A 24,482-nucleotide genomic window follows, 5' to 3' on the forward strand; every position below is an offset into this window, starting at 1 on the left:
ACCTCAGGGGACCTGGAACATGAATAACCCCAAAAGGCCAATAACTCAAACATCAGTTTTGGAAGTTGCTAGGGTAACTTCAACCTCACATAACAATATGAGATTGTAAGAGGACTTTGATTGAGCGGGTAATTGATAAGCTGCTAACGAGGTCAATCAGTAATGTACTGTGCTCTGTAACCTTCTGATTGCCTCTGTGTCCATAACGACCATGTTTGCCAACTGGTGAAAATGTTTTTTTACTGTTGTTTTAGAACCTTCGCCAACCTTTGAAAGTCATGTTTCCACAATTTAATAATCTATATTCTGTAATCTTTAATTCCTGTGTAAATCATGTGTGGTGTTTTATTAGTAACTTCTGAAGCCACTACTGAATATTGTAGTCAGAGCCGGCCTTAAGTGTTCTGGCGCCCTGTGCGGACTACTCCTCTGGCGCCCCCCATCTCCAAAAAAAAGAAAGGAAAAAATCTCCCCCCTCTGCCCCTTCTTACTATCTACCACCTCTGCCCCTTCTCACTGCCTTCCCCCTCTGCCCCTTTTCACGATCTACCCCCCTCTCCCTATCCTTACTTACCTTGTTGCCGGAGTCCTGCAGTGGGAGCAGGAGGCGTCAGCATGAAACGCCGGCACCGCGACGGAGAGTGAGGGGGCCGATCAGTTGCTGAAAACTTCATGAGCGACTGCTCGGCGCCCCTGCCCGGGACTTAAATTAAATCACCGTTTTTTTTTGTTTTAACTTTATTTAACATCCTTCGTGTGGAGGATGGAGGATGTTAAATAAAGTAAAAAAAAAAAAAAAACCCCGATGTTTTAATTTAAGTCCCGGGCAGGCGCCCCTGTTGCCATGGCGCCCTGTGCGGCCGCACACCCCTAAGGCCGGCCCTGACTGTAGTACAGAAACTATATAAGAGAAATAAAAATTCGTACTAAAATTAAGGAGAGTCACTTGCGTAACAATATGTGTTTTATAGAGCTATCACCATACTTAAATTCGTCTGTTAAAATATGTCATGTGCCATTCTATTGGAGATAATAAGTGTCAGTGCGTGTAGTGCAATATTGCAATACAGTAAGATAAAAAAAGTGCTGATGTTGCACCATCACTATGCATACAAAGAGGGTTATGAATTAAAAGTAATTCTGGTGTATGGTTTCAAAATTGGTTATGGAATGATGCTACGGAGATGAAACCAATTTTTCAACTTTGCATTAGAATCACCTTTTATACATGAGTGGCATACTGCATACACCTTGCGTCAGATGTATACTGACTGTATGCTATAGGCTGCATTGTGTGTCCTCATCAGGTGATCAGAAAGCACTTCATCCCCCTCTCCATGTAACCAGCACAATGCAGCATGTGCACTCTCTGTAAGACTCCGTACTTCGTGTTCTGACATTCGCATTTTAATCTATTACATTACATATTGCAATCCCGCTATCTGATCAATACTTCACTACAGCATCATACATGCACAGTAAGTTCCATACCCAGCAATGTACAGGATGCACCCCAAACTGTACCAATAATATGTCATTATTTTCTTACTGTTTCCCTCTCTGCTTCATTCCTTCAATAGAGTGAGCATTTAACATACGTCACCTTTATTCGTTTATACAAAATGGGTGTCTGAAATGCACATAAGTCGTTCTCCTTTATCTTCAGGTAAATTGGTCAAAGGAGCAGAAATAAAACCTGAACTCCCCCCTCCTGCTGTTACCATGGAAACCGGGAGAGAGGCTGCATTACATTTTATTTATTAGCTGACAGAATGAGATAGAAAGGACGGGCAGGCAACGGCAGGGCAACATGGAAATGGAGTCTCCCTTGTCCCTTCAACCCTTCCTGACCACATCTCAGATAGCATCTTCTATTAAGAAGCACCTATAATTCTTACTCAACATACCTGCAGTAAATATTTCATGCCACTGCCACGATACATTTCTTGTTAGTGTGACATAGAACTGTTTGGCTCTTGTAATTGCATCGACAATCTGAGCTGCCTAACCTTATAGAGACGAGACACGAGTTAGGCTCCAAATGGTCATCTGTGTTTTCAAATATAATTATTTTCCGTGGAATCAACTAGCATGTTTTTTTTTAAATAATATAAGAGGATTCCGTGTTTGCATTCCTGCATTACAGAATTTGACAGATATGTAAGAACAAAAAGGTGACGTTTGTGGTCTTAATCATCACCATCAAAATACATACATTAATATCTGGCACCCACCTGGTCTAATGCTAAAGTTCAATTCATTCCTCTGTATTTTAGTATAATTTACTGAGATGGCAGAAATGAAAAGTTAATGAAGGTGAACTACAGCCACCATATGCACCTTTTGCATCCAAGTGTATAGGGGGTTCATCAGAACAATGCGTATGTAGTGTTGCCCCAAGCCCTTGCCTTGTGTTTCCAGTACACACATCCCGCTCAGTAATATGCATGTGCCAGTACTCCCCTCCAGTGAAGGCTTATGTGAGATTCCTAGGGGTTCCAATGAGACCACCTGCATGCCTATATGGAAACATCTGCCACTGATTCCAATGTAAGCTTCCGTGCCACTGATTGGCTGCTTTGAGCAGTCAAAACTGGAGGAAAATATGGAAAGCGGTGGGAATGGTGCACTGCAGCTCAGTTTAGCAAAGTAGAGACTTACTAATTACTTTTATCATTGGTGAGGCCGTTCCATTAAACACACTGGGTCCATTTCTACTTATGATGTGTTGAGTGTATTGCCCTCACATCTTGGTTCATCTAACCACTAGCAAACTATGGAGTTTTGATCCCTTCTGCTCCTTATTTAACTCCCTCCAACGTCTTATTTAGTTGCAACTTCCAGCACCCTCTCAATAATCCCTCATGCTGTTCCTTGACCTTTTTAGACAAATAAACTTTTTTGTTTTGTATTTGCTACTTATATGTATCAGACACAATGTGCAGAGTCAGTGTATTGGTCAAAAGAAATAATATTTATTAGAAAAGAAAACAATATATTATAGAAATCTCTGCAAATGTCACACACTGTAGTCATTTTTCATGATCACAGCATCTCACCCTCACTCATATTCTCTCTTATAGTCTGCACCAGGCAGACTTATTGCTTGCATACACATATGTACCGTACCAAGTGTGGGCATGGTATGTTTACAGTGCACATCCATATATATTTTTACCTAAACTCAGAAAAAATAAAGACACACTAGGTGCGGGTGACAAAATTTGGGATTCACAGAGCCCCACTACTTCACAACATTAGGATTACTGTCCTACAACCACTACCGCCCAATGGCCATCTTCACCACCATCCATTCTTCTTGACCTTCCTCTATTGCTCTGGGCAGTGCAGAAGGTCATATTTCACATATCCTACTTTTTCCACTTGTTTGCGCCATGTCATACGCCAAAAGAAGCGATCTTGGCAGAAATAATATTTACCTGAAAAAAGCAAAATATGTGTCATTATATAAAGCACATAAACAGTGGACATTCTCATATGATTTTTTACTCTTAGATTCCACATGAGTATAGCTAGTGTAAAACTGCAAAATTATGGCTGCTATCTTCTTTGCTTGTTTTGTAGCAAATGCTTCCTTTAACTTTCCATTAAATTATCTTACTAAACAGGTTATTCAGCCACTTTGATTGCCATCTGGAATAAAGCAACCATTCTATAAAAAAATCCTTTGTGGTCAAGAATTGCATGCTGGCAATATTCAACTTTTAGGTGTTGACCATGAGTCTTTATTTAAACCGAGGGTTAAATTGCCAAATAGGTAGACACAAGTATGTTCAGAATATCCAATCTTTATGTCTAATCCCTGTCAAATATCATGGAACCTTTAGACCCACAATACCTAGAAAACTGCTTGTTGGTATAAAACAGGTTGAATCTCAGTACAGTCCAAAGAGAAATATGGAAATAAATGCAGTGCAATTTCTTTCAGGTAACATACTATGTAAGCAAGGTTGAATTTGAGGACTAAATCACAGGGGAACCTTTGGTTATATATAACAATGTTAATGCCAACTCAGTAATGGTAGGAAGAGAGGGATGCATTTCTTGAAACAGGGCTCAAATGGTTATATCGCAGGCACTAATCAGTGATTGCGCTTATTTAAAGGAGTACCTTGATATAAGAAAACATCATGGGAGTCAGTTGGCACTCCAGAAAAGTCTTCATCAGTGTGTCTTGGGTACCCCTTGTCCACAGTTTGTGTTTTTACATCTAGCCTGTAAACATTCAGAAAATCATGACACTAAATTCCATATTCAAATTCAACATTAAATACCTTAGAAATATATACCATTTTTATTAGTATTTATCATTTAGTGCCCTCGTAATGCATAAACTAAAAAAACAACCTTGGTAGCTATTCTTTTTTTCTGTCCTAGAAAAAGGTTAAATACTTATCAGCAGTCCATGCAAGCTATCAATATATATGCCTAAACCTTCTATGGGCACCACTTTTCCCCACCACAGATTACCCTCAGCTACTTACCTCCAGAATTTCTCTCCATTAAACAGCAGCACCTTCCCATTATTCCTTGGAATAGCGCCTATGATGCCCTCCACATCTTTCCCCACACCCAGCTTCTCAATGCTGCGTGGGCCCAAAACACTGCTACCAGTATACTGCCAGAATTTGCGCCCTGTAAGAAGAGAAAAACTTACTGTAAATATAGCAAAATCAAACAAGCAAAATCTACATTGGTTCTGGTAGGGGCATTCATGAAATTAGGTGTCATCAGTTCAATAGGTATACGAGATTACCACTAACATTTGTTTGTTTTCTTTTTTATTGATGCCATAATTTGCATTTCCTTCTGTTGCTGTTGATAGTAATTAATGTTACCACTTCAAGATCTATTGAGATCAACTTGAAAAGTGTTTCCATGTGCTCTGTACTGCACTGTCTGGACCCAAATTGTTTAGAGGCTGTGATTTAGTCAAGGTGTTCTGTTGCTGTTACATGAATACATGCATTTATTGAAATAACAGGTATTTGTTTATTTTAGAAGGCAATATACCTACCAGCAAAAAAGAAGATTTTCTTGCTTGTGGGATCTTGAAACGCACTGTCAATATTTGGGGGCAGAGCGGACCATGTATCAGTGATACGAAGTGGAGTCTTGGGAGGTCTCTTGTCCTTGGCAGACATTTTCCAGTACAATCTGAGAAAGAAATCCACACAAACTTCTAAGAAAGTGTAATTTTTACAGAAAGAGTTGTTTGTTATAGATTATTGCTCCTCTATTCCTTCTCCCCTATAGAACATAATTGTTTTTAATCTTACCCATCCTTGAAGAAGTGAAGTTCACCCTGAAGTTCTGCAATGGCATCAAACACTTTAACTTTACAAGCATCTTGTGTTGGGTCCAAAGGAGTTGTAGTAGTGGTAGGAGTAGTAGTACTAGATGTGGTAGTTTTAGTGGTAGTGGTGGGTAGGGTTGTTGAAGATGGCTTTCTAGTAGACACCGGAGCTGTCGGATGTGGGCCAGGATTAGGACCTGTTGATCAAGATAAATAGTTTATTTTACCTACACCCACTTCACTGAGTGAACAAATAAATTGTAATGCTATGCTTAGGGGCAAACAGATGATATCATTTGCTCTGTGAAATCCAGTGGTATTAATTGCATTGGCCACACACCCAATATGATTGGTACATTTTCTTAATGACAGAGAGAAGCACTCAGGAGTCTTTATACTCCTCTTTGCGTTTTGTGTAGAGTAAATTAATATTGTAATCGTATGAAAGTGCCAAAACAGTTTTGAGAAAATGATCATGTATCCCAAAAGAAGGCCATTTAAATGTTAAATAAGGTGATGGCTTCCCTTTCCCAAAAATGGTCATATTGTCATCTTAACCCCAATCTCATGATCCTCTGCCAACTGGCTGTGAAAATAAAGGATAAAAATAACTTGTATTGCATGTTTCTGTTCAGATAAACAACAAACCTATTGACTGTCCTTCTACTACAAAGACCTAAAAAACCATTAAATATAGATATATTAAATAAACTGTAAAGATCATAGAGTAAGCAGCTTCCAAACTGCATTTTCCTGCATACCATATAAATATTGGATTCCCTCCACGTCATCTGGGTGAAGCTGGAAGTCGCTAACATAGCGGTACATAGGATACATTAAAGCATCTTGGACATCACTATGCTCCAAGCCCAGAGCATGACCGAACTCATGGGCTGCCACAAGGAAAAGACTGTAACCTGTGAAGAGCAATCAATATCACAGACTGATATTTCGACATATGGAGTATTGCAGCACATAATTAACAACAAAGATGCAGCTGCATTTTAAGAATCTGAACACTCTAATAAAATATTACGAGAAGTTACAAAGTTTGTGGTGCTTTCTGTAGGCCAACATCTACAGATGAAGAGTCACGTAAACAGTCAAGGCTCCTTCTAGAGATGTATGTTCTGTGGTCTTGAAGCACTTGTGACCAGGGCAGGACTGGGGATGAAAAGTGGCCCTGACACTTTAAGGCCAGTGACATCAAAATTATGTATCTGTGTCTGCTAACAGAGTATATATATATATATATGCATGCATGAAAACCCACTATACAATGGGTATTACAAAATTCATAAGACTGTATCTTCTCTGGAACCAATATGCCAACATCAACTAAAAGGCATTGTAGATTTTTTTTTTGCCAGACTTTAATACACCCTTAAAGTAAGGCTGGTTGAGATGCATGTATGTGCGTTCATTCATCAACAGGTTTCATTTTTACTATTTTACAGAAAAACATTTTGAAATGTGAGGATTAGCCAAAATGATACAAACCTTGGTCAGGACAGAAGCCCCATTTCCTGTCTTGGTCATAGCTAGAGGTAGTTGCACACCACAACTTTCTGTCATTTCGTCCATCGCTTGTGCATGCATGATACGTCCTCTCAAGGAATGTGAATGGGAACACACAAGGGTCTCCCTGGGAGTTTCCACCAATCACAGCAGTATCTGCAAAGAACAAATGTTAATGAAATGCTACCTGTCCTGACAGGCTGTACTCGTTTTCATAAGTCCCTAGCATTTTAGTGCTACAGACACTTCTTAATTATTTTGATATCAATAGAGTAATTACTACTTAAATTACTTTTAAAATTTAACGTCAAGAGACACCTGTCACAAGGTAGTCTGTGTGAAGACTTACCTCTGTTGGGGCAGAAACCATATTTGCCATCTGTATCGTAATTAGCAGTGGTACCACACCAGCGATATCCGTCTGAACGCCCTTCCTTGGTACAACTGTTAAATGTCTTCCCATCAAAGACGAAAGGGAAGACACAAGGTGCTCCATCGCTGTTTCCTGCATATGTAAAGAGCACTGAAGAGAAAAGGGTACTTGTAAGTATATCTATGAGATCATTTTCATTGTGTGAATGAATGTTTCATTCTCCTACTTTCCATCTCTTTTTGCATTCTTTCTAGACAAGAATCGTTCACTTGTACCTTGGAAATATGTTTTTTTTTCTCTTTGTGCATAAAATAAAGCGCTGTATACAGTAATGTAGGTTAGCATTGTCATTTCATTGCGCTTTAATAAGCTTTCTTTATCTGTAGACCTGACGTTTGCCAGTATTGACAGTCTGCTTTGACACCACACTGAGCTTATCCTTTATGGCACTGTTAATGTAATTTTCATTGTACAATTAAATCCTTTCCTCCACAGACTTTCAAGTCAGAGTTCCAAGATGGGTGATTAAGATTGAGCCACTCTAATGCACGTCACAGGCATCACAAAAAGGATGGCAGGATGTTTGTCTAGTAGATTACATCAAGTGCAAATAAATTATATCCAAAAACTATAACTGGTTAAAAAAAAACAGCACAATATTTTCAAAAACATATTTTAATCTGATACTAGTAATAAAAAACATGGTTAAATGGTGATTTCAGACAGATTAGATGTCATAAAAAGGCAGGTGAACTATTTTCTGTCTTTACTGATTTTCAGGAATATTTAGCCATATGTGGACTCCTAAATGTACTTGGGCCCTTTCATTGAGGTTGCGTTTGAATATTTTACTTCTATGCTGTATTTATTATTTAAGGTTAAACTTTATTGCAGTTGCCAAATGTTTATGTAGGAATATGGTTATAACCTCTTTAAGGTAAAAATAGTATCCAGATGGCAACACATTCTTATGTACATGCTGTGTAGCATTCTTGGCTAATGTGTTATCCAATAATTAGGTTTTTATTAACATTGCTAAGGTTATCTCGCTGTCACTAAGCAGGTGGTGTTATTGTGGAGGTATCCCTAATCCCAGATACTCACACTCGCTGGGGCAGAAGCCGTATTTGCGGTCATTATCATAGTTGGCGGTGGTACTGCACCATGGTAACCCATCTGAGCGTCCAGTGGTTGTGCAAGTGGAGTAAGACTGGCCTTCAAATATGAATGGAAAGTGGCAGAGAGCTCCTTCAGCATTTCCAAAGCTTGTCTTTACAACTAAGAACAAGGAAGAGGACAACGTGATGAGACGTAGAGATTGTGCCTTTAGAACAAAATATGATGATTATATGATTGGGCGTATGTATACAAGCGTTTGTCGATCACCTGCTAGATATGTTGCTGGGATAGACATGCTTTTTAGTCAGTTACAATAGCAGAAGCACCAAGGTAACATAAATTGCACAGTGTAGTGGTTATTATGTCTCCTTTACATGCAGAAGGTCCTAGGCATCATGTGAAGAAGTTTTACCTCTGGTAGATACAAAGGTACAAGGACACCCTTCCAACAAAATTGGTAGAGACTGATACAGCGAGCCAATTTTAATATTAATGAAAACAGAAGGCTGGATATGGTTTTTATCTTGGATTAGATGGGCTAAATGGCTCTTATCTGCCATCGAGATTTACGTTTTTACATAACACTTCTGACAGTAACTCCTCATAAAGGAGAATTTAGGAATATCCACTTTATTTTATAACAAAATATAAAAGCAAACCAAACCATTCATATCTGTTACAAATTTATGTTCTAAAAATAATATTACGTACAACATTTGTTGTCTAGGTATACATACACTGTTCTGTCCCTTTACATGCCCGTATAAATAGCTAGATCTAAGAAATGGTGATATTTTAGGATAATAAAAGCAATCACTCTCTTGCAGATCCCTCTCCACCCGAGAGATGACTCAGACATATAAATATTGAATAAGAGACTATTGCTTTACAGACAGTCCAAGACACAAAGACTTTTCATATACAGAAACACGTAAAGACCCACTCATATAATAAGGGAATAAAAACATGAAGGCAGATAAATAATAATAGCCCATCTAAGATGTCTATTTTTCTGTAACTCTAGCACCTCAACCATTTTGGCCCCTGATCATGTCTTCAGGACAACCTTATGCCTAATCACACATATGTGAATTCCCTTAATGTGTTAAATGTCTGGTAGAGGGGGGTTTCACTTTTCCACCATGCTGTGAGAGAAGACATATTTTCACACAATACATCTTAGACTATGACCATTAGACCTCTCATTTCTCATCATTTGAATATGGGGTTGTATTCACTAAAGGGAGAGTAGTAGGAGAGTTGTGTCAGCTTTGCCGACACTGCATAATGGATGATAAAATCAGTAAGATTTCTCCTCACCCATTAAATTATGCATTATGCGGGGTCAGCTGAGCCATTGCAGCTGGACAAACATGTTGGTGTTGGACATTCGCAATGAATAGCAAAATTGGAGAGGTGAAACCCTCCTTCCATGTGAATATAGCGCTCCAATATAGACACATAAGAGGGGCTTTGCCACTTTTTTTTTTTGCAGCTGATGATTATGTCAACTGTCTGACCTTGAACAGCAGAATTTGAGAAAATCATTGTTAAAAAGAAATTTCGTACTGAAGAGCGGCTACAAAGAATATGGCGCTGGGGAACTATTGTTACTTAGTGCCTCGTGAGAGAGGCAGATGACAGTTATGTATAGAAAGGGATTATCTCTGTTGCTTAACACGGTCACACTGAATTTAGAGCAGGGGAAGCCTGGTTGATTCCCAACTCCTTTTTGATGTTTTGTAAGTCTTAATTTTGCAGCGCCCCAGGGATGGAAAATTAGAACGTAAACTCTGCTGGCCAACAAAAACATGGAGAGGACTGAGAACACCCTAAATACATTAATGATAGCACTTAAAAGGAGCATATGTTTGTAAAAATCTGAGGATGCTTTGTAAATTCCAAATCAGATGATTTTATTCTTATTCTGCAATACAATTGTTGTTAATTATTATGACCATTATTCTTACCCACGCCTGTGCCAAGTGTCCAAAATTCATCATCATCAAAATGAGCATCTCCCTGCACCCCATCGCCGGGTGGATATGCATGTGCCAAGAGCCCGTCTTTGCCATCAAAAGGGTAAGGATCCCCATGATCTGTTTTAAAAAAGGATAAAGACATGTGAAATAAGGTAAATCCATTAAAACCCACATTTTGCTAGTGCAAATGCTGATATGTGCCACTCTTGTGAAACCACAAAGGGGTCAAAAGTGGCAGTGTTTAGCAAATTCACAGAGTTTGGCAACTCATAACTGCAGCTGAATTAACCTTCAAGTGATTTCAGAGCTCTCCCTAGTCTCAATGGACCAGTTACTGGGAAATCTTTGATCTTTCCAACTATGTAGATGTGTGCCTGTGCACAAAAACAATGCGCTATACCCATATCCCTATTACTCTATAAAGTTTGCGGCTAAGGACATAAATATATTTCATATATATATTATATATTATATACATATATATATATATATATTATTCAACAAAATAAATATAAATGTGTTGTATGTTTTATTATTTTTATTAATGCTGTTGCATTTGAATTTACTATTTGTTTTAATGACTACATTAGCTGGTACAGATTTACAATCTCATTCGGTTTCAATGATTAATGTAAACCCTGCTAATTCACGAACAAAATGAAAACATACCATCTGCCCCTAGGTACCAGCACCCTGGCAATGTGCTCGATAAATATTTATAGGTACAGAATAAATAAGTGTTGCATTAATTATTCTGTATTTATACCAGCTGACTCAACACAGGCACGACAAGGTAATATATTAATAGGTATATGTGCTTTACATTTACATTATATATATATATATTATACATACACATATATCATATACATTAATACCTTAATTATATTTAGTTAAAGTAAATTATTCAGTAAAAAAAAAATGATAAATTCATTAGCAAAGTGCAATCATCATAGCGAGCGATATAATTTTTCTGGTAGTTGCTCCACTTTTACCAGCAGAATTGCTATTTACTCACAACCCTAATGCTGGTAATAATAATTGTTGTTTAATTAATTTGTGGCAGCTGTGGCACTGCACTGCCTAGCATTCAAATTGATTTATTGTATTATTAAAAATGCAGAAACCGTTCAAATCTGACATCCTTCTGTGATGCCTGTGTATTTTTAGCAAAAAGTATTGATCTACTCACTGTCAGATCCAAACAGGATATCAATATCGGGCACTTCGTTGTATATACGAGTGAACGTAAGCGGCGTGACTGCGCTCCAAACGCTAAAGGCGCGTGCAAAGGCATCGTCTATGACCTCAGGGTCCAGATCAGGAGAGTAGTTCAAGACGCTGAATGAGAAATGGAAGCATTTAACATACAAGTTAAGCAGAGGTTTTTTTAAGTTCATGGGACGTTGTCTAAGTTATAAAAGAATAGATACTGTAAAGCTAAATGAGTTATCTTATGCCGCATTGCATGTAATGAGGATACCTTGGAACCCTTGCCTGGCTAGTATGATGTATCAGTAAATTGCTTACCATACAAATTGACACTTTAACAATAACGTTTGGGCCTGACTATAAGGCCTGATTTGACACCCAAATGGACACAAGATGCAATTTGTAACTGAAGTGTATCGTTAGGGTTTGCTTTTATGTCGCAGAACTTTAGGACTGACACCAACATATTGTGCATTGACACATAAATCAAGTATCCTCACCGGTATGTTATGTCATTGTGATCCCACTTTAGCTCTCCCTCAAATGTGTTGTATTTGCCTATGTCAGGCACACCGCAGCGAGGAGCCCGGATGGCATCCATGGTCTCTTGGTCCAGATCTCCTGTCTCCTTCAGTCCCAGCTTGTGCTGCATGTGGCTGAGAGCTTTGCGCAAGGAGACTTGGCTATCACCACCTTGCTCCAGGGCCAGGTATCCATACCTCTGGAGGTACTTCTGTAAGTGAAGTGATGATGTGTCACAATGGGTCATGGAAGATGGGTTAGAGAGAGGGAGCAAGCAGCCTTCAGGGTCTCTGGCAGTTCAAGGGATGGGCAGGCACATTTAACACGTAAAAATCACGCATGAAAAGATAGCGTGAGGGCATTGGAAAGCTCTGAGCATATTAGGCTTGCAGAAGTCATTAATAAAGAGATTTGCCAGGGGCTTATACTGCAGCTGGGAGAATCGGAGACACACGTTACAGAGTGTTGGGTAAGTCCACGCTCGATTACATGGGTCACAGATGAACATTAGATTGAGTTAGGTTACTCAGAGGAATGTATACCTGGGAACAGGCTGAGGCAGGTCACACAATTATGGTAAGAGAGAAAAATGACACAGTAGAAACATTCAAACAAATGAAAGCATTTTGCAATGTACAACAGTTAAGCATTTTTTAACAGATCTAGGTAGGAGAGGCAGAAGACATTAATATAGAAAAATAAATGAAAGAATTCCTTGGAAAAACAGCGTTGTCCAGAAATTAACAACCCCGAAGCTTTTCCCTGTTGCGAAGCGCTCTGCTCCGGGATGGATACAGTTAAGGTTAAATACGAGACGTAAGTAGAAGGCAAGCACTTGGGGCACGATGGGAAGCAGAGCAGAAAGTCACAGAGGGAGAATATTTTACAGCTAACGGCAAACATAAAAAAATGAATGTTGAGGGCAGTTGAGGTCAGAAGGAGTCTATGAATAGCTCACCTCAGCCAGCTGGAGGTCACTCATGTTGCTGCGGATTTCACCTGGAAATATAATGGAGAGTGGAGTCTTGTGGGGTGTGGGAGCAGAGTGACCCCTAAGACACAGGGTGCCCACTAGGACTAACACGAACAACATTCTCATGACAAGACCAAAACGTCTTCCTATGTCCCTCTATACTTCCTATCTACATCCTCTGGGTTTATCTCTACTATATATACACCTTGGTAGCTGATTCACACAAGCCTCAGACCACAGGATTGAAACACATGTTGGAGGGGGGCGGTAATGTGTCACACAATATGAGGGGAGGTGGAAGAGGGGAAGAATAAAAATAAAAACTACAGACATTGCATCACTGTTGTGTAAACAGTGTGAAGTCACATCCTGCCAGAAAATATACATACAAAATAAATATGCCGTTTGCAAACTCACCAATACTAAACTTAAACTTTACCATTGTTTACCCAAACTTGGGTTTTATGCATTTTCATAAGGCTACTGCGCATGCACAATGCTGATTCATACTGGCAACTGATATTGTGCATGTTGATGGCCATAAGAACAAACTATTTTTCATTTTATTTTTTAAGGCGTAATCCCGATGTGGAAATCTCAAAATGCTCAGATAAGACAATGGTATCTTCTAGGATACTGACTGGGTATGATGGGAGTTGTTGGCTTGCCCCATATCTTATAAATCTGTTATCTCAGTCATGCCTAGAAATTGTTGGATATATATACATTTATGTATATATATATATATATATATATATATATATATATATATATATATATATATATAAATATAAAACCTTCATAATAACTGTGGGACATATGGTTATTATGGTTAAGGTACAATCAGGGCCAGGCTTAGTACCAGACGATTCAAGCAGCTGATTTGGGTGCCTATCCCAGAAAATTTCCCAATGTGTAAAAGTCAGCATGAAACCTAACAAGGTGCGATGAAACATCCACAATGCCCAAGAGGTCTATGTGTGGAGGGGGGCTCTTTGGTTGTAAGTATATCATAGCATTATTAAATTAGATCATTTTAGCTTGTACAATATATGTTGATGAGAAACAAAAATATTCACAACAATTCAAGGAGTCATGTGGCTCTTCACCTTGTTTTCTGTGCCATTCTGTGCTTTCAAAGCTCGCAGGCTAGAAAAGAATAGCTTGCAACTCAAGTACATAGTCATCAGAACTTCAAACAAGTGCCATCAATGTACACCTTTTAACCAGTCCTCACGTCACCACCTTACTTGGAATTCTAGGAGGAGCGGAGATATCTTCATTATCATTGAGCACTCCTGTCCCAGTCCCCTTGTGGGTGCTGGACCACAATGTCCTCATCCAGCTCAATGATGAAACAATGATAACAGCATTAAAAAAATATTTTCCTAGGGGAATATATATTTATATATATTATATACTTGGCTCTGCCCCAGCTCGATTGCCTGTTTAGCAAACTAGTGTCCCTTTGTGCTAGGACGTTTCATTTGGGTTGCATGATGAAGCCTGGGCGATTGCCTGGGCATGCTTAGTAGGCCTGGGGATAGCGGAGACCTCTGAGCGTGAACAAGCTATGTATCTGATATATAACACTTATTTACATGAAAAAAGGACATCAGTGAAGCAAACTTTCTTTTTGTCAAAAGATCTTAATGAATGTCAAACATCAGTAGCATTGCTAGACTCTGCAACACTCATCTGTTTGTACCCTTATTCAGCAACACACATCTATTTGTACCCTTATTCAGCACACACAACACACAACCCCCACAGCCTTATTCAGCAATGCACAACCACATTCAGACTTACTCAGCAACACACAACCACACACTTTGTCTCACCAACATAAAGGAAGACTCCACACATCAGCACCATGGCCTTGTCCTTAAATTTCTTCCATATGGCCCTATTAATGACTCTGAACATTCTAAAAATGGATTAAACCACAAGAGGAAGAATCAAAACAATGCAGGTTTTTTCAAGAATACAGAACTATTTCTGTCTGTCTATGTGCGTCATACTAAATGTTTGAGTCTTTCTGTCGTACCTTGCAAGTGTCCTCTTTTCTAGGAAAAGAAAAAATGTATTCAGCGATCCAGAACCCTAAATTTCCAGTGATGTGTTGATAAATAGCAAGCCATGAGTTTATACGTTAAAATACATATCTAACAACTGTCCCGATTAAGGGGCTTTGTCCCACTATCCCACAATGCGGAGATTGGTCTGTGACTGTCACAACTGGGCAAGCAAAACTGTCAGGGATCTATGAAGTGTGCAGAATGTGAAGGTATCGAGGAGTATGTATGAAAATAAATAAATCATTATTACTATAGTATTTTCTTTATTCCTATAATCTCATACCCTCAGCTAGAATGATAAGGTGCTCTAGCCCTCAAACGCTAGTGAACCAAGGGTAAAAAAGAATGTTCTTGCTGAAAAGTATTTTCACCTGTTTCTGTATGTCATCTTGTTATGTTATATATATATATATATATATATTAATTGTTATGTCCTGTCTACCCTTTGTGTGAAATCTGATGACGCTATATAAATCAATAAATAATAACAAATTTGAGTTTTGAGTTTTTACAGCAGTAAAAATAAGACAGACTAGATGGGCCGAATGGTTCGGACGGACTAGATGGGCCGAATGGTTTGGTTGGATTCTATGTTTGTATTATGGAACGTAATACCTTCTGGTGTATGTCTACCCTGCATTTTATTCTGCATTTTCACCTACATAGGATGATTGTCTAATTTATATGTATGTACAACCATATATTTTGGATTACTATTGAGACGGGGCTTTTAAAAACATATTTCTAATTTTTTTTGGTATTTTTGTCTTAAACTGAGTATAACTTCTTCGGGGGGGGGGATCATATTTCCCTTAGTAAGGCGTAAGTTTTTTATAAGGTTCCACCTAAACGTAACTATAGCAAATCTACACAAAGAGAGAAAAAAAACTTGAAAAAGTTTTTGTCTATATTAGTATAGATTCATCAGATTCGGTGTAGGCATAGCAATATATATGTGTAGGCATGTATCAACATGTTATGTATGTACCATCATGCGTGAGTCAGCACCATTTTAAGTATAGCCTACAGCATGTCAGTATCTACATGACTCAGAATATTTGTGTCTGCGTTTTAAAGGATAAACATATATATATAAAAAAATATACATGAAATATCTCTCATGATATTGACACGTGTGTGTTAGATTTTTAATAATAATTTAGATTACAGAAGTATATTTACACTTTTCTGCCTTATAAATACAAGTCTGCGGAAACCTTGTTGGAGGTGATATCCTACGGCCTTGTTGGCCCAGTAATCAGACAATTGTCTCAAAGCAGTTCTGGGAATAAACAGGCTGATAAAAGGGTCATTCTGGTTCACTGCACCTCATCTGTAAGGGCCCTAGATTTTTTTGGCAAAAATATCAAAGCCACCTACACCACTTCCTGTCTATTCATGCAAGACTCTTGTTTGCATACCAGGGAATTTAGAGATGGTGTTATTGTGTGAGGAAATTTAAGGAATCATACTTTATTCTGTAATTGATACTTTCATGATGTGTCTGTCCATGGTCTGGTTCAGATGATGTTCTGTTGTCAATTTCACCCCTTGAGTTGTAAAAAACATCCGCACTATACTACTTTACCTAGATAATCATATTGGTATGACGGATAGTTTCATATGGTTTGTCTACGCTATATGTCCTCATAGTCTTGTTTAAATTGATCCCTTTTATTGCACAAACATAGAATACATGCAGAGATTTAAGTTTTCAGTACCAAGAAATATACTGAGGCCATGGTTTTCTAAAGGAACACGAATTAGGTTTCATTTGGCCCCTTGTTGTTCCTATGAGTAGTATGAACCTGGGTTTCTAGGCCTAGCCATTTTATTAGGGTAGCAGGCTAACAAGCACACCCAGTGCCATTGTTTCTTGCATTCTCCTAAAGAGAGATGTATTGGTAGTTAAGATGAGGTCCAGAATAGTAGATACCTCCTGTCTTGGCACCATGAGTTATTGCACCATGCTCAGTTGCAATGATTTAAGGTGGTTATGTAGGAGCTGCAGCGGAGGTCTGTACTGCAGGATCAGAGGTTCTCCTCAACCGGCCCATGATCCTCACTGCCCAAAAAAGCGGGATAGTGGAGAAGCTACATGGGACAGTGCCGAAGATTTGGAGTGACCAGTGAATCAGCGACACTTTGGATGTCAACAAGTCAACAAGAGGGTTAACAGCTTTAAAGTATCAATGTATCATTTACAGCTCTTCCTAGATCAGCAGGGTTGGCGATGTGATCAGCACTGGCTGGTAATGTGGCACAGTCCTAGCAGCCACCAACCAATTTTAAAGCTTTTAGAAAAAGGTACACTGACACTTAGGTTGAAAGGTTTTTTTGTTTGAGCTTGATATTTAGAATTAAATGGATGAGGTATATAAAGCCTACTTTTTTCTTATTACAGATACTTGGTAAGGAAGCCCAGACATTTTGTCATGGCTTAGTAGAAAATTTTGTAAATAGGATACCTTTATTGGCTTATTGAATTGTTAAAAATTGCAAGCTTTTGAACTATCTACGTCTCTCAAACACATGAGTAACAGTGTATTTCAGGTAGGACTCACTTCTCATAGGGTGCCTTGATGTGTTAGGTGATCTTATGTGATATCGCTAAAATCCAGTACTAAAGCCTCATTACTAAAGCATGTATTTGTAGGTTTGTGCTATCCCAGGCTATCTCAAAAGGCTCAATTCTTCAACATAGCACAACTGAACTGCATATAATTTAGGCTGGATCCAAGTGACAGCTGAAAATGCCAGGAATGGTCATTGCCTCACAGGATGTGACAAAAGCCTAAGGCATTTCAGAACTTGACATATAGTTGCACAGTCACATCCACATGCAGATTTTGTTCATGTATAGCTCAGTTTTAGTAAAAATATAATCGATACACAATATTTACTGCACGTGTTTCAGACAATAGGGTATTGTTTTGGTGATCAAGCTTTATTATATTTTTAATTTTGCACTGGGCTGTGGCCATATTGTCACTCATTTCATTTAGTTATCTGGCTGCCCCCTGTATTCTAGAAAGAACTCTTGGCAACAAAGCAGATGTATACTTAGTTCACTTCACTCAAAGCAGTGTCAAGCTCATCTTGGGCAGTACTGCAGACTCCTCTATTCAACCACGTATGTTGTATAAACAAGGTCTCTACTTGGCTTGACTTGGGTCCATCTTTAATCGTTGACTGTTGGTTAGGGTACAAGCTGTAGGGGGCTCCACAAAAAGAAGTGTCTTCATCTCCCGCTCCAAGGTATGTGGATCCTACAAATGGTGAACGAAGGAGTATGGCGTAGATTTCCAATGCTTTCAAGTAGAAGGACTGGTGAAATCTGTGCTTGCAGAGGTACATAATCCATCTTCCCACGCTACACCATCAGGGATTTTCCTTAAAATAATGATTTTTGCCTAGAACTGCAAAACCTAATTTTCCCGGCTTAAGCACCCAACTCTATTTTTCCCTTCATAATCACCAGCAAAAGCTTGCCAAGGCCACTCACAACCTTGCAGAAGTATTTTCAAAGAATTACATCCCACATTTAATGAACTTGTAATTGTAGTACAATTTTAAACTTGAAGGGAGATTCAACTAAAGCTTGTATTTTCATTTTTTATTTTATGGTATATATACTATACCCTAACATTTTAACGCTTCCCTCGCCCCTGATCGTTAAATATTAAAATATATATATATTAGTATATTAATGTTAGGTTAGTTTGGTGGGTGGCTAGAATATGCCAGATGACTGACAAAGCCACTCTGACAACCACGTATCTAATATACAGAACCTGTGCCTTACCAATAATGCTGGGACCCCCCCCAAATATGTCAGACCAAGAAATCCCCCCTTTATTGTGACTCCAGGCGTCAGATGTGACATTGATGCCAGTGAGCCAATACACTTTTTTCAATAATTTTTCCCCAATTATTTTTTGAGCTCTAAAACCAACCTTTATGGCAGACCTGACACCCCACTCACCCCCATGAGATTAAAACATTTTTGGCATTCACCTTTATGATGGGCATCATGAAAAAGCCTACCATATGCTCCTATTGGTGCACAGACCCCATCTTGTCCACACCTATTTTCCCATATTATGACCAGGACAAGATATTTTAAATTACTTAGATTCCTTTACTTTGAGGAAGAGATCACCCCCAGTGTGTTCAAGTTAAAGCTCATTTTATTTATTTTTGCTCTACATTTTCTGATGTTTAGACCCCAGAACAAAACGTTGCCATTGATGAGTCCCTGGTCCTTTACAAGGGTAGAGTATATCCCATCCAAGCGCTCACGGTATAGTGTAAAGTTGCACAAACTTTGGGAGTGCAGTAGGGAATATATTGTCTCCTTCCTTCTGGGTGGACAATTTTGATAGCAGCCCAGATTTATTTAACTTATTTTTAAAATTTTTGTACAATACCCTAGCATGTAGCACTGTGAGAAAAAAACTGTAAAGGGTTTCCCAAGCAGTTGGCTCACCCAAAGCAGAAGCGCGGCACTAATAGTGCTTTACGCAATAATGAAATCTTGGCCCCAGGTACACTGACAAAAAAAACGACATGTTTGTGATCTCCACTATTCATAATGAACGAGTGGTACCACTCAGTGTGAGGGGAGAATGTGATGCACAGGTGCATCATCAAATACAATAGGAACATGGGGGGGTAGATCTTTTAGACCACTTCCTACAGCTGTACTTGGTGTTGAGGAAGACCAAGGCATGGTACAAATGGGTGGCCATCAACCTCACCCAGGTTGCCATGTACAACATTTATGTGCTGTACAAGAAATGTGGAACTGGGATGATCTACACCCTCCTAGAATTCCAAATTCCATCCCAATTGTAGAAGACTAAAATCTCCTGCTTCTTAACGAGGTGCATTTTCCTTGCACAATCCCCCACTGGTGCCAAACAGAAACCTCAAAAAAGCTGAAGTCAAAACGGGCATTAGGAAGGACTCCGGGTACCACTGCCCCTCTCTGCCAGGGCTCTGCATCGATTATTGCTTCATAGTCTACATACCAGGGTAGAATATTTGATTTCTTTTATATATGTTTCTTTTTTTTACATTCAGTTAGGGTAAGCCAAAAGGGGAAAGGGAGGTGTTTTCAATTGGCACAATTCCATACATGTTTTCCTTGCACATTCCAACCAACATAAAAAAAAACATACAGTATGCATGTGGGGTAATTCCAGAATCAGGAGATGCCACTGGACAATATATATATATAAAAATGGCAAAATTGCTCTGGGACATAGGGTACCAAAACCCCCTGGGACTGAAGGGATTAAGTACTTAAATGTTTCTATCACATCTCCCCTCTCTTTTCTTTCCTCCAAGCTATACATATTGAGATCCCTTGTTCTTTTGTGATATTTTTTTTCTCTTGCAAACCATTCATCATTTTAGTAACCCTCCTCTGAACTCTCTCCAAAATGTCAATATCCTTCTGGAGATGGGGTCTCCGGAACTGCACATAATACTCTAGGTGGGGTCTGTGATCAGAGATCTATGGCATAAACACCTCTTTCTTACTGCTAGTACTACGTCCAGATATACAACCCAGCACCCTGCTTGCTTTTTCAAATACTTTATTGGATTGCCTGCTTTTCTTTAAATCCTCAGTGCCCCCAATACTACATTCTACCTTGGGATTTTTATTTCCCAAGATTTAGATTGGGGTATGCATGGATCTCAGTATCCTTTGTGCCAAGGACATGTCAGGCTTATCCAGACCAGGTGGGAAATCCAACTCAACCAAGAAAGCCGATGGTAAAACCACAGAGTCGGATCCACACGCTCCCGCCAGAAAGAGAGCTTATGATTAAGCACTCATGTGCAAAACACGTTAAGCATCTCCGGGCTCTGTGTCCTTTTGTATTTTCCACTGATAATGAAAGAGATTTATACCTTCTTCACTGGTGCTGATGCGGATTTTTAGTGCTGCTTGTCTCTTTGGAGTGTATTCATTTATTGCACCCCACTTTTGCCAACATGTGACATGCTTTATGAATAATACATGGGAACGAAATTGCCTTAGAAAATGTTATACTGATTTCTCATTTGACACAACATCAGTAACAAAGAAAATCTGTTCTTTTCGAAGTTTATATTAAGCGATAAAAATGAATCACTGTTACAGTGTAACTCTAATTTAAGATCATCCTAGTTCAAGCTTAGAGACGTCTCAGCAGAAATACACAAAGTGTTTCTATACATGTACCAGGAGGGTCAAAACATACGTAAGCATAGATTTCTACACTTTACTTGTCTTTCTCTCTCTCCCTCCACCCCTTTGTAATGCTCTCACCCTACCCTCAATCTGGTTTGCTGAGCAGCCCTTCCTGTTCTTGGAATCTTACAAAAAATAAGCGTATTTTGTTGAGAAATTTCTGCTGATTCCTGGCAGACACCACAACTTAGTGAAAAGCAAACGGTGTTTTATTTGGCCAGAGTTGGGGAGGTCAAGGAGCTTATAGCTATAGAGGGGCATTGCATGCAAAGTCAAGTGTGTGTGAATTCTGTGCCACGAATGCAGAGGTTTTGCAACTTAAAGATTTTTTATTCGTGTTAAGCATGGATTTTATTTCGTGTTATTATACGCCAAGACGCTGAAAAGAAAACATCAAACATGGACAGGACTTCCCAAAAAAATTTTGATTTTTTTTCCCCCGGAGCTAAAATTCCCAAACTTAAAGGAACTGAAATAAAAACATCACTCTACAGTATCATTTTCCAAAGTATAATAAACATTTTAGGTATTTACCTACAGATTGGTAAAAAACCTCCAAAATGTCACAATTTGAAACCGCTCAGCCCTGGATGAAATGCTTACTGACTAAAAGCAAGACACATCCTCTTAACTCTTGTAAGGTGATTCAGAAATGACTGTGGTTAACACCAGCGTATGTGGACATGATTGACCCACTTGATTAACACATTTGTGCTTATGTAAACATATTCTTTAAACCAACAAGCAGTAGGAAAGGGCCGACATATGGGGAAACATGCCATGACTGGTGCAGAATTTAAAAGGTTACTGTAAAATTTCATGTATAATACACACTTTTCCCCTTTTTAGGGGGAGGTTGCACGTTATACCCCAAACTAAAAAATAATGACCTCTGTGTAAGGATTCCTAAAAAAATGTAGTTCTAAATCAATATTTTATTACATTTCTTTTTATGATCCAATGGAGACAAGGTTAGTTTTGTTTTATTATAGTGTGCGGAAGAGCTGGGAAGCCGACTTCAGGTCATGGCACCGTACCGTATATACCCACTTATACAAACCGGACTTGAATGAATATAGATTTGAAGCAGTAACTATTAAAGTTGTGTAGTGACTTCCAAAAAACTTTTTATTTGTGTAAATGTGACCACACAGTAATGCACATTTTAAGTACAATGGCACAATAGCCAGGGTTTTCACTTTAAAACACAACAATAGCCGTTAGGATGGGATTTTATTGAGATTTATTCAAAAATCTAAAACAACATAAACAAAAAACATAAATCCTACTCTGGTTTGGAGACCGACTTGACAAAACTTCCATCTATCAACTGGCCAGCTAATCCAGTTCCCAGTTTTGAATATTTTAACAAGTTCCGCTAAATACTTTACACACACTACCTTTTTCACGGTCTTATGGTTTAAGTTTGATTGCCTCCTCTCTCCCCTATAGCAGACCCCAAATGCCTTCAGAGCCTATCTCTTAAACTCTTGCAGTGTGCTTTAATTATAACCATCCGAAAGAAGCTGTATTTGGTTTGTTAACCCTATGATACCAGGAATACCGAGCGCTCCAAACTGCTACTGGTGTAAAATACATCTTCATCTCTGCTACAGTACTCATTTACAAAATATTACCAGCAGCCTTTATATTGTCACAATTTTATATCCTTCAGCTCTGGATAAAATATGTTTACCGTCTAAAAACAAGGCAAATAAGCTTTTCATAAATTTGCGAGGTAATAAAAAGCAAGGAATGACAAAAATGCGCGTGCTAAACATTTCTCTTGATGTTCTTGTTGTTGTTCTGCCTTGTCTCTGGATAGTATGGATGCCACTCAATAAGAGAACTTCTGAGAAGTTACAGTCAGTAAAACAATTTAGAAACACATACAATAACAAACTGGTGCAAAGGAGACGAGGGCCCTGCTCTTGCGAGCTTACAATCTAGTCCATTGTTGGACGAGAAGGTCTGGCTTGCAATCTCTGTTCCAGTTCATGCCAAACGTTTGATGGGGTTGAGGTCGATGGGGTTGAGGGATGTTGATAAAGGGGGATTATAGATAAGAGGGGTGAAAAAGAGAACGGGAAGTGATAGAAAGAAAGGGAGAAATAAAGAAACAGAATACAGATAAAAGGAAATAAATAGAAATTGGAGAGATAGGGGGTAACTTAAGCAATAAATGGGTAATGAGAAAAGGGAGGGATAATGAGATAGGGGTGAAATTATGAGAAAAGGGAGATGTTTTGGTATGTTGGGGCAAGTATGTCTAAGGACATGCAAGTGTGTGGAAGCAATCTGTGTGTGTAAGTCCTATGTGTGCAATATGGTTGCAAATGGCTGGCATTTAGAGTGTGCGATCTGAGATCTATGCATGTAATTAGGGCTTCCATGTATTATTTATTTGATCTATATCTAAATTGCTGTGTTTGCATGTGATTTTTCAGTTGATTTATTCCTGCAAGGCTGGATTTGTATTTATTTCAGTTGCTTCATACCTGCAATGCAATGTTTCCATGTGTTATTTATTTATTCTATGCCCACAAATACAAGGTTTGTATGTCTTATTCAGTCAAACTATAACTGCACAGCTGTGTTTCCCTGAGTTGTTTATGTGAGCTATACCTAAACTACATGGGGAGGAAAACGTGTGGTACAGCGAAGGAGGGGACAAAGGGACTCTGGAGGTAAGAATGGGTCAGCGCCATGGGAGTGGCCCACAAAGGGCACATGAACACCTAAGGGTGGCCCTGGTGTGTACCCACATGTACAGGCAGAAGAGGTGGACAAGCTTTAGGGCACAGAGTGTGGTCTTTTTTCAGTTCAGCTTCCTTCTCTACTCTTCCTGATCCTTTCCTCCATGTGCGTTGGGCATGCAAAATCCTCCCACTCCCCTGCAGTCAATACCCCATTTCTGCTCAGTCACAACCTGGAGACAATAAGAGGACTGCACAGGCCCAGACAACAATTCCAGTGAGTGTGCAATTGGTATTAACAATTCTATATCCGTTTAGAGAAGCTTAAGCTTATTTATTTCCATCCCAATCAGAGAGCCAGTCACATGTAATGTCAAGTATATGTACCACTGTTTTGTGTTGTCTGTATATATATAAATTATGAGTGTGCATATATACTGTACCTGTA

At 38.9% G+C, this 24,482-nt stretch overlaps 1 protein-coding gene across 1 annotated transcript; it reads right to left on the minus strand.

Moving 5' to 3' along the window:
- Positions 1 to 2,953: 2,953 nt before the first annotated feature.
- On the minus strand, positions 2,954 to 13,178 carry MMP9 (matrix metallopeptidase 9). The gene is made up of 13 exons (XM_053453760.1): positions 13,002 to 13,178; positions 12,022 to 12,254; positions 11,502 to 11,650; positions 10,298 to 10,426; positions 8,313 to 8,486; positions 7,185 to 7,358; positions 6,818 to 6,991; positions 6,079 to 6,234; positions 5,301 to 5,514; positions 5,039 to 5,178; positions 4,506 to 4,656; positions 4,133 to 4,236; positions 2,954 to 3,440 (listed from the first exon to the last, which is right to left on the minus strand). Exons 1-13 carry the CDS (start codon positions 13,140 to 13,142, stop codon positions 3,331 to 3,333), a joined length of 2,049 nt encoding a protein of 682 aa, XP_053309735.1. The 5' UTR covers positions 13,143 to 13,178; the 3' UTR covers positions 2,954 to 3,330.
- Between the last annotated feature and the right edge of the window lie 11,304 nt (positions 13,179 to 24,482).

This window comes from Spea bombifrons, chromosome 13 (assembly GCF_027358695.1).
Source record: "Spea bombifrons isolate aSpeBom1 chromosome 13, aSpeBom1.2.pri, whole genome shotgun sequence".
Lineage (NCBI taxonomy): Eukaryota > Metazoa > Chordata > Amphibia > Anura > Pelobatidae > Spea > Spea bombifrons.

Coding starts and splice junctions, on each gene's coding strand:
- MMP9 (XM_053453760.1), bottom strand. CDS start 13,142: ATGAGAATGTTGTTCGTGTTAGTCCTAGTGGGCACCCTGTGTCTTAGG. Junction 12,255..13,001: donor GTGACCTCCAGCTGGCTGAG/GTGAGCTATTCA, acceptor CTTCACTTACAG/AAGTACCTCCAGAGGTATGG. Junction 5,515..6,078: donor GGGAATCCAATATTTATATG/GTATGCAGGAAA, acceptor CTTGATCAACAG/GTCCTAATCCTGGCCCACAT.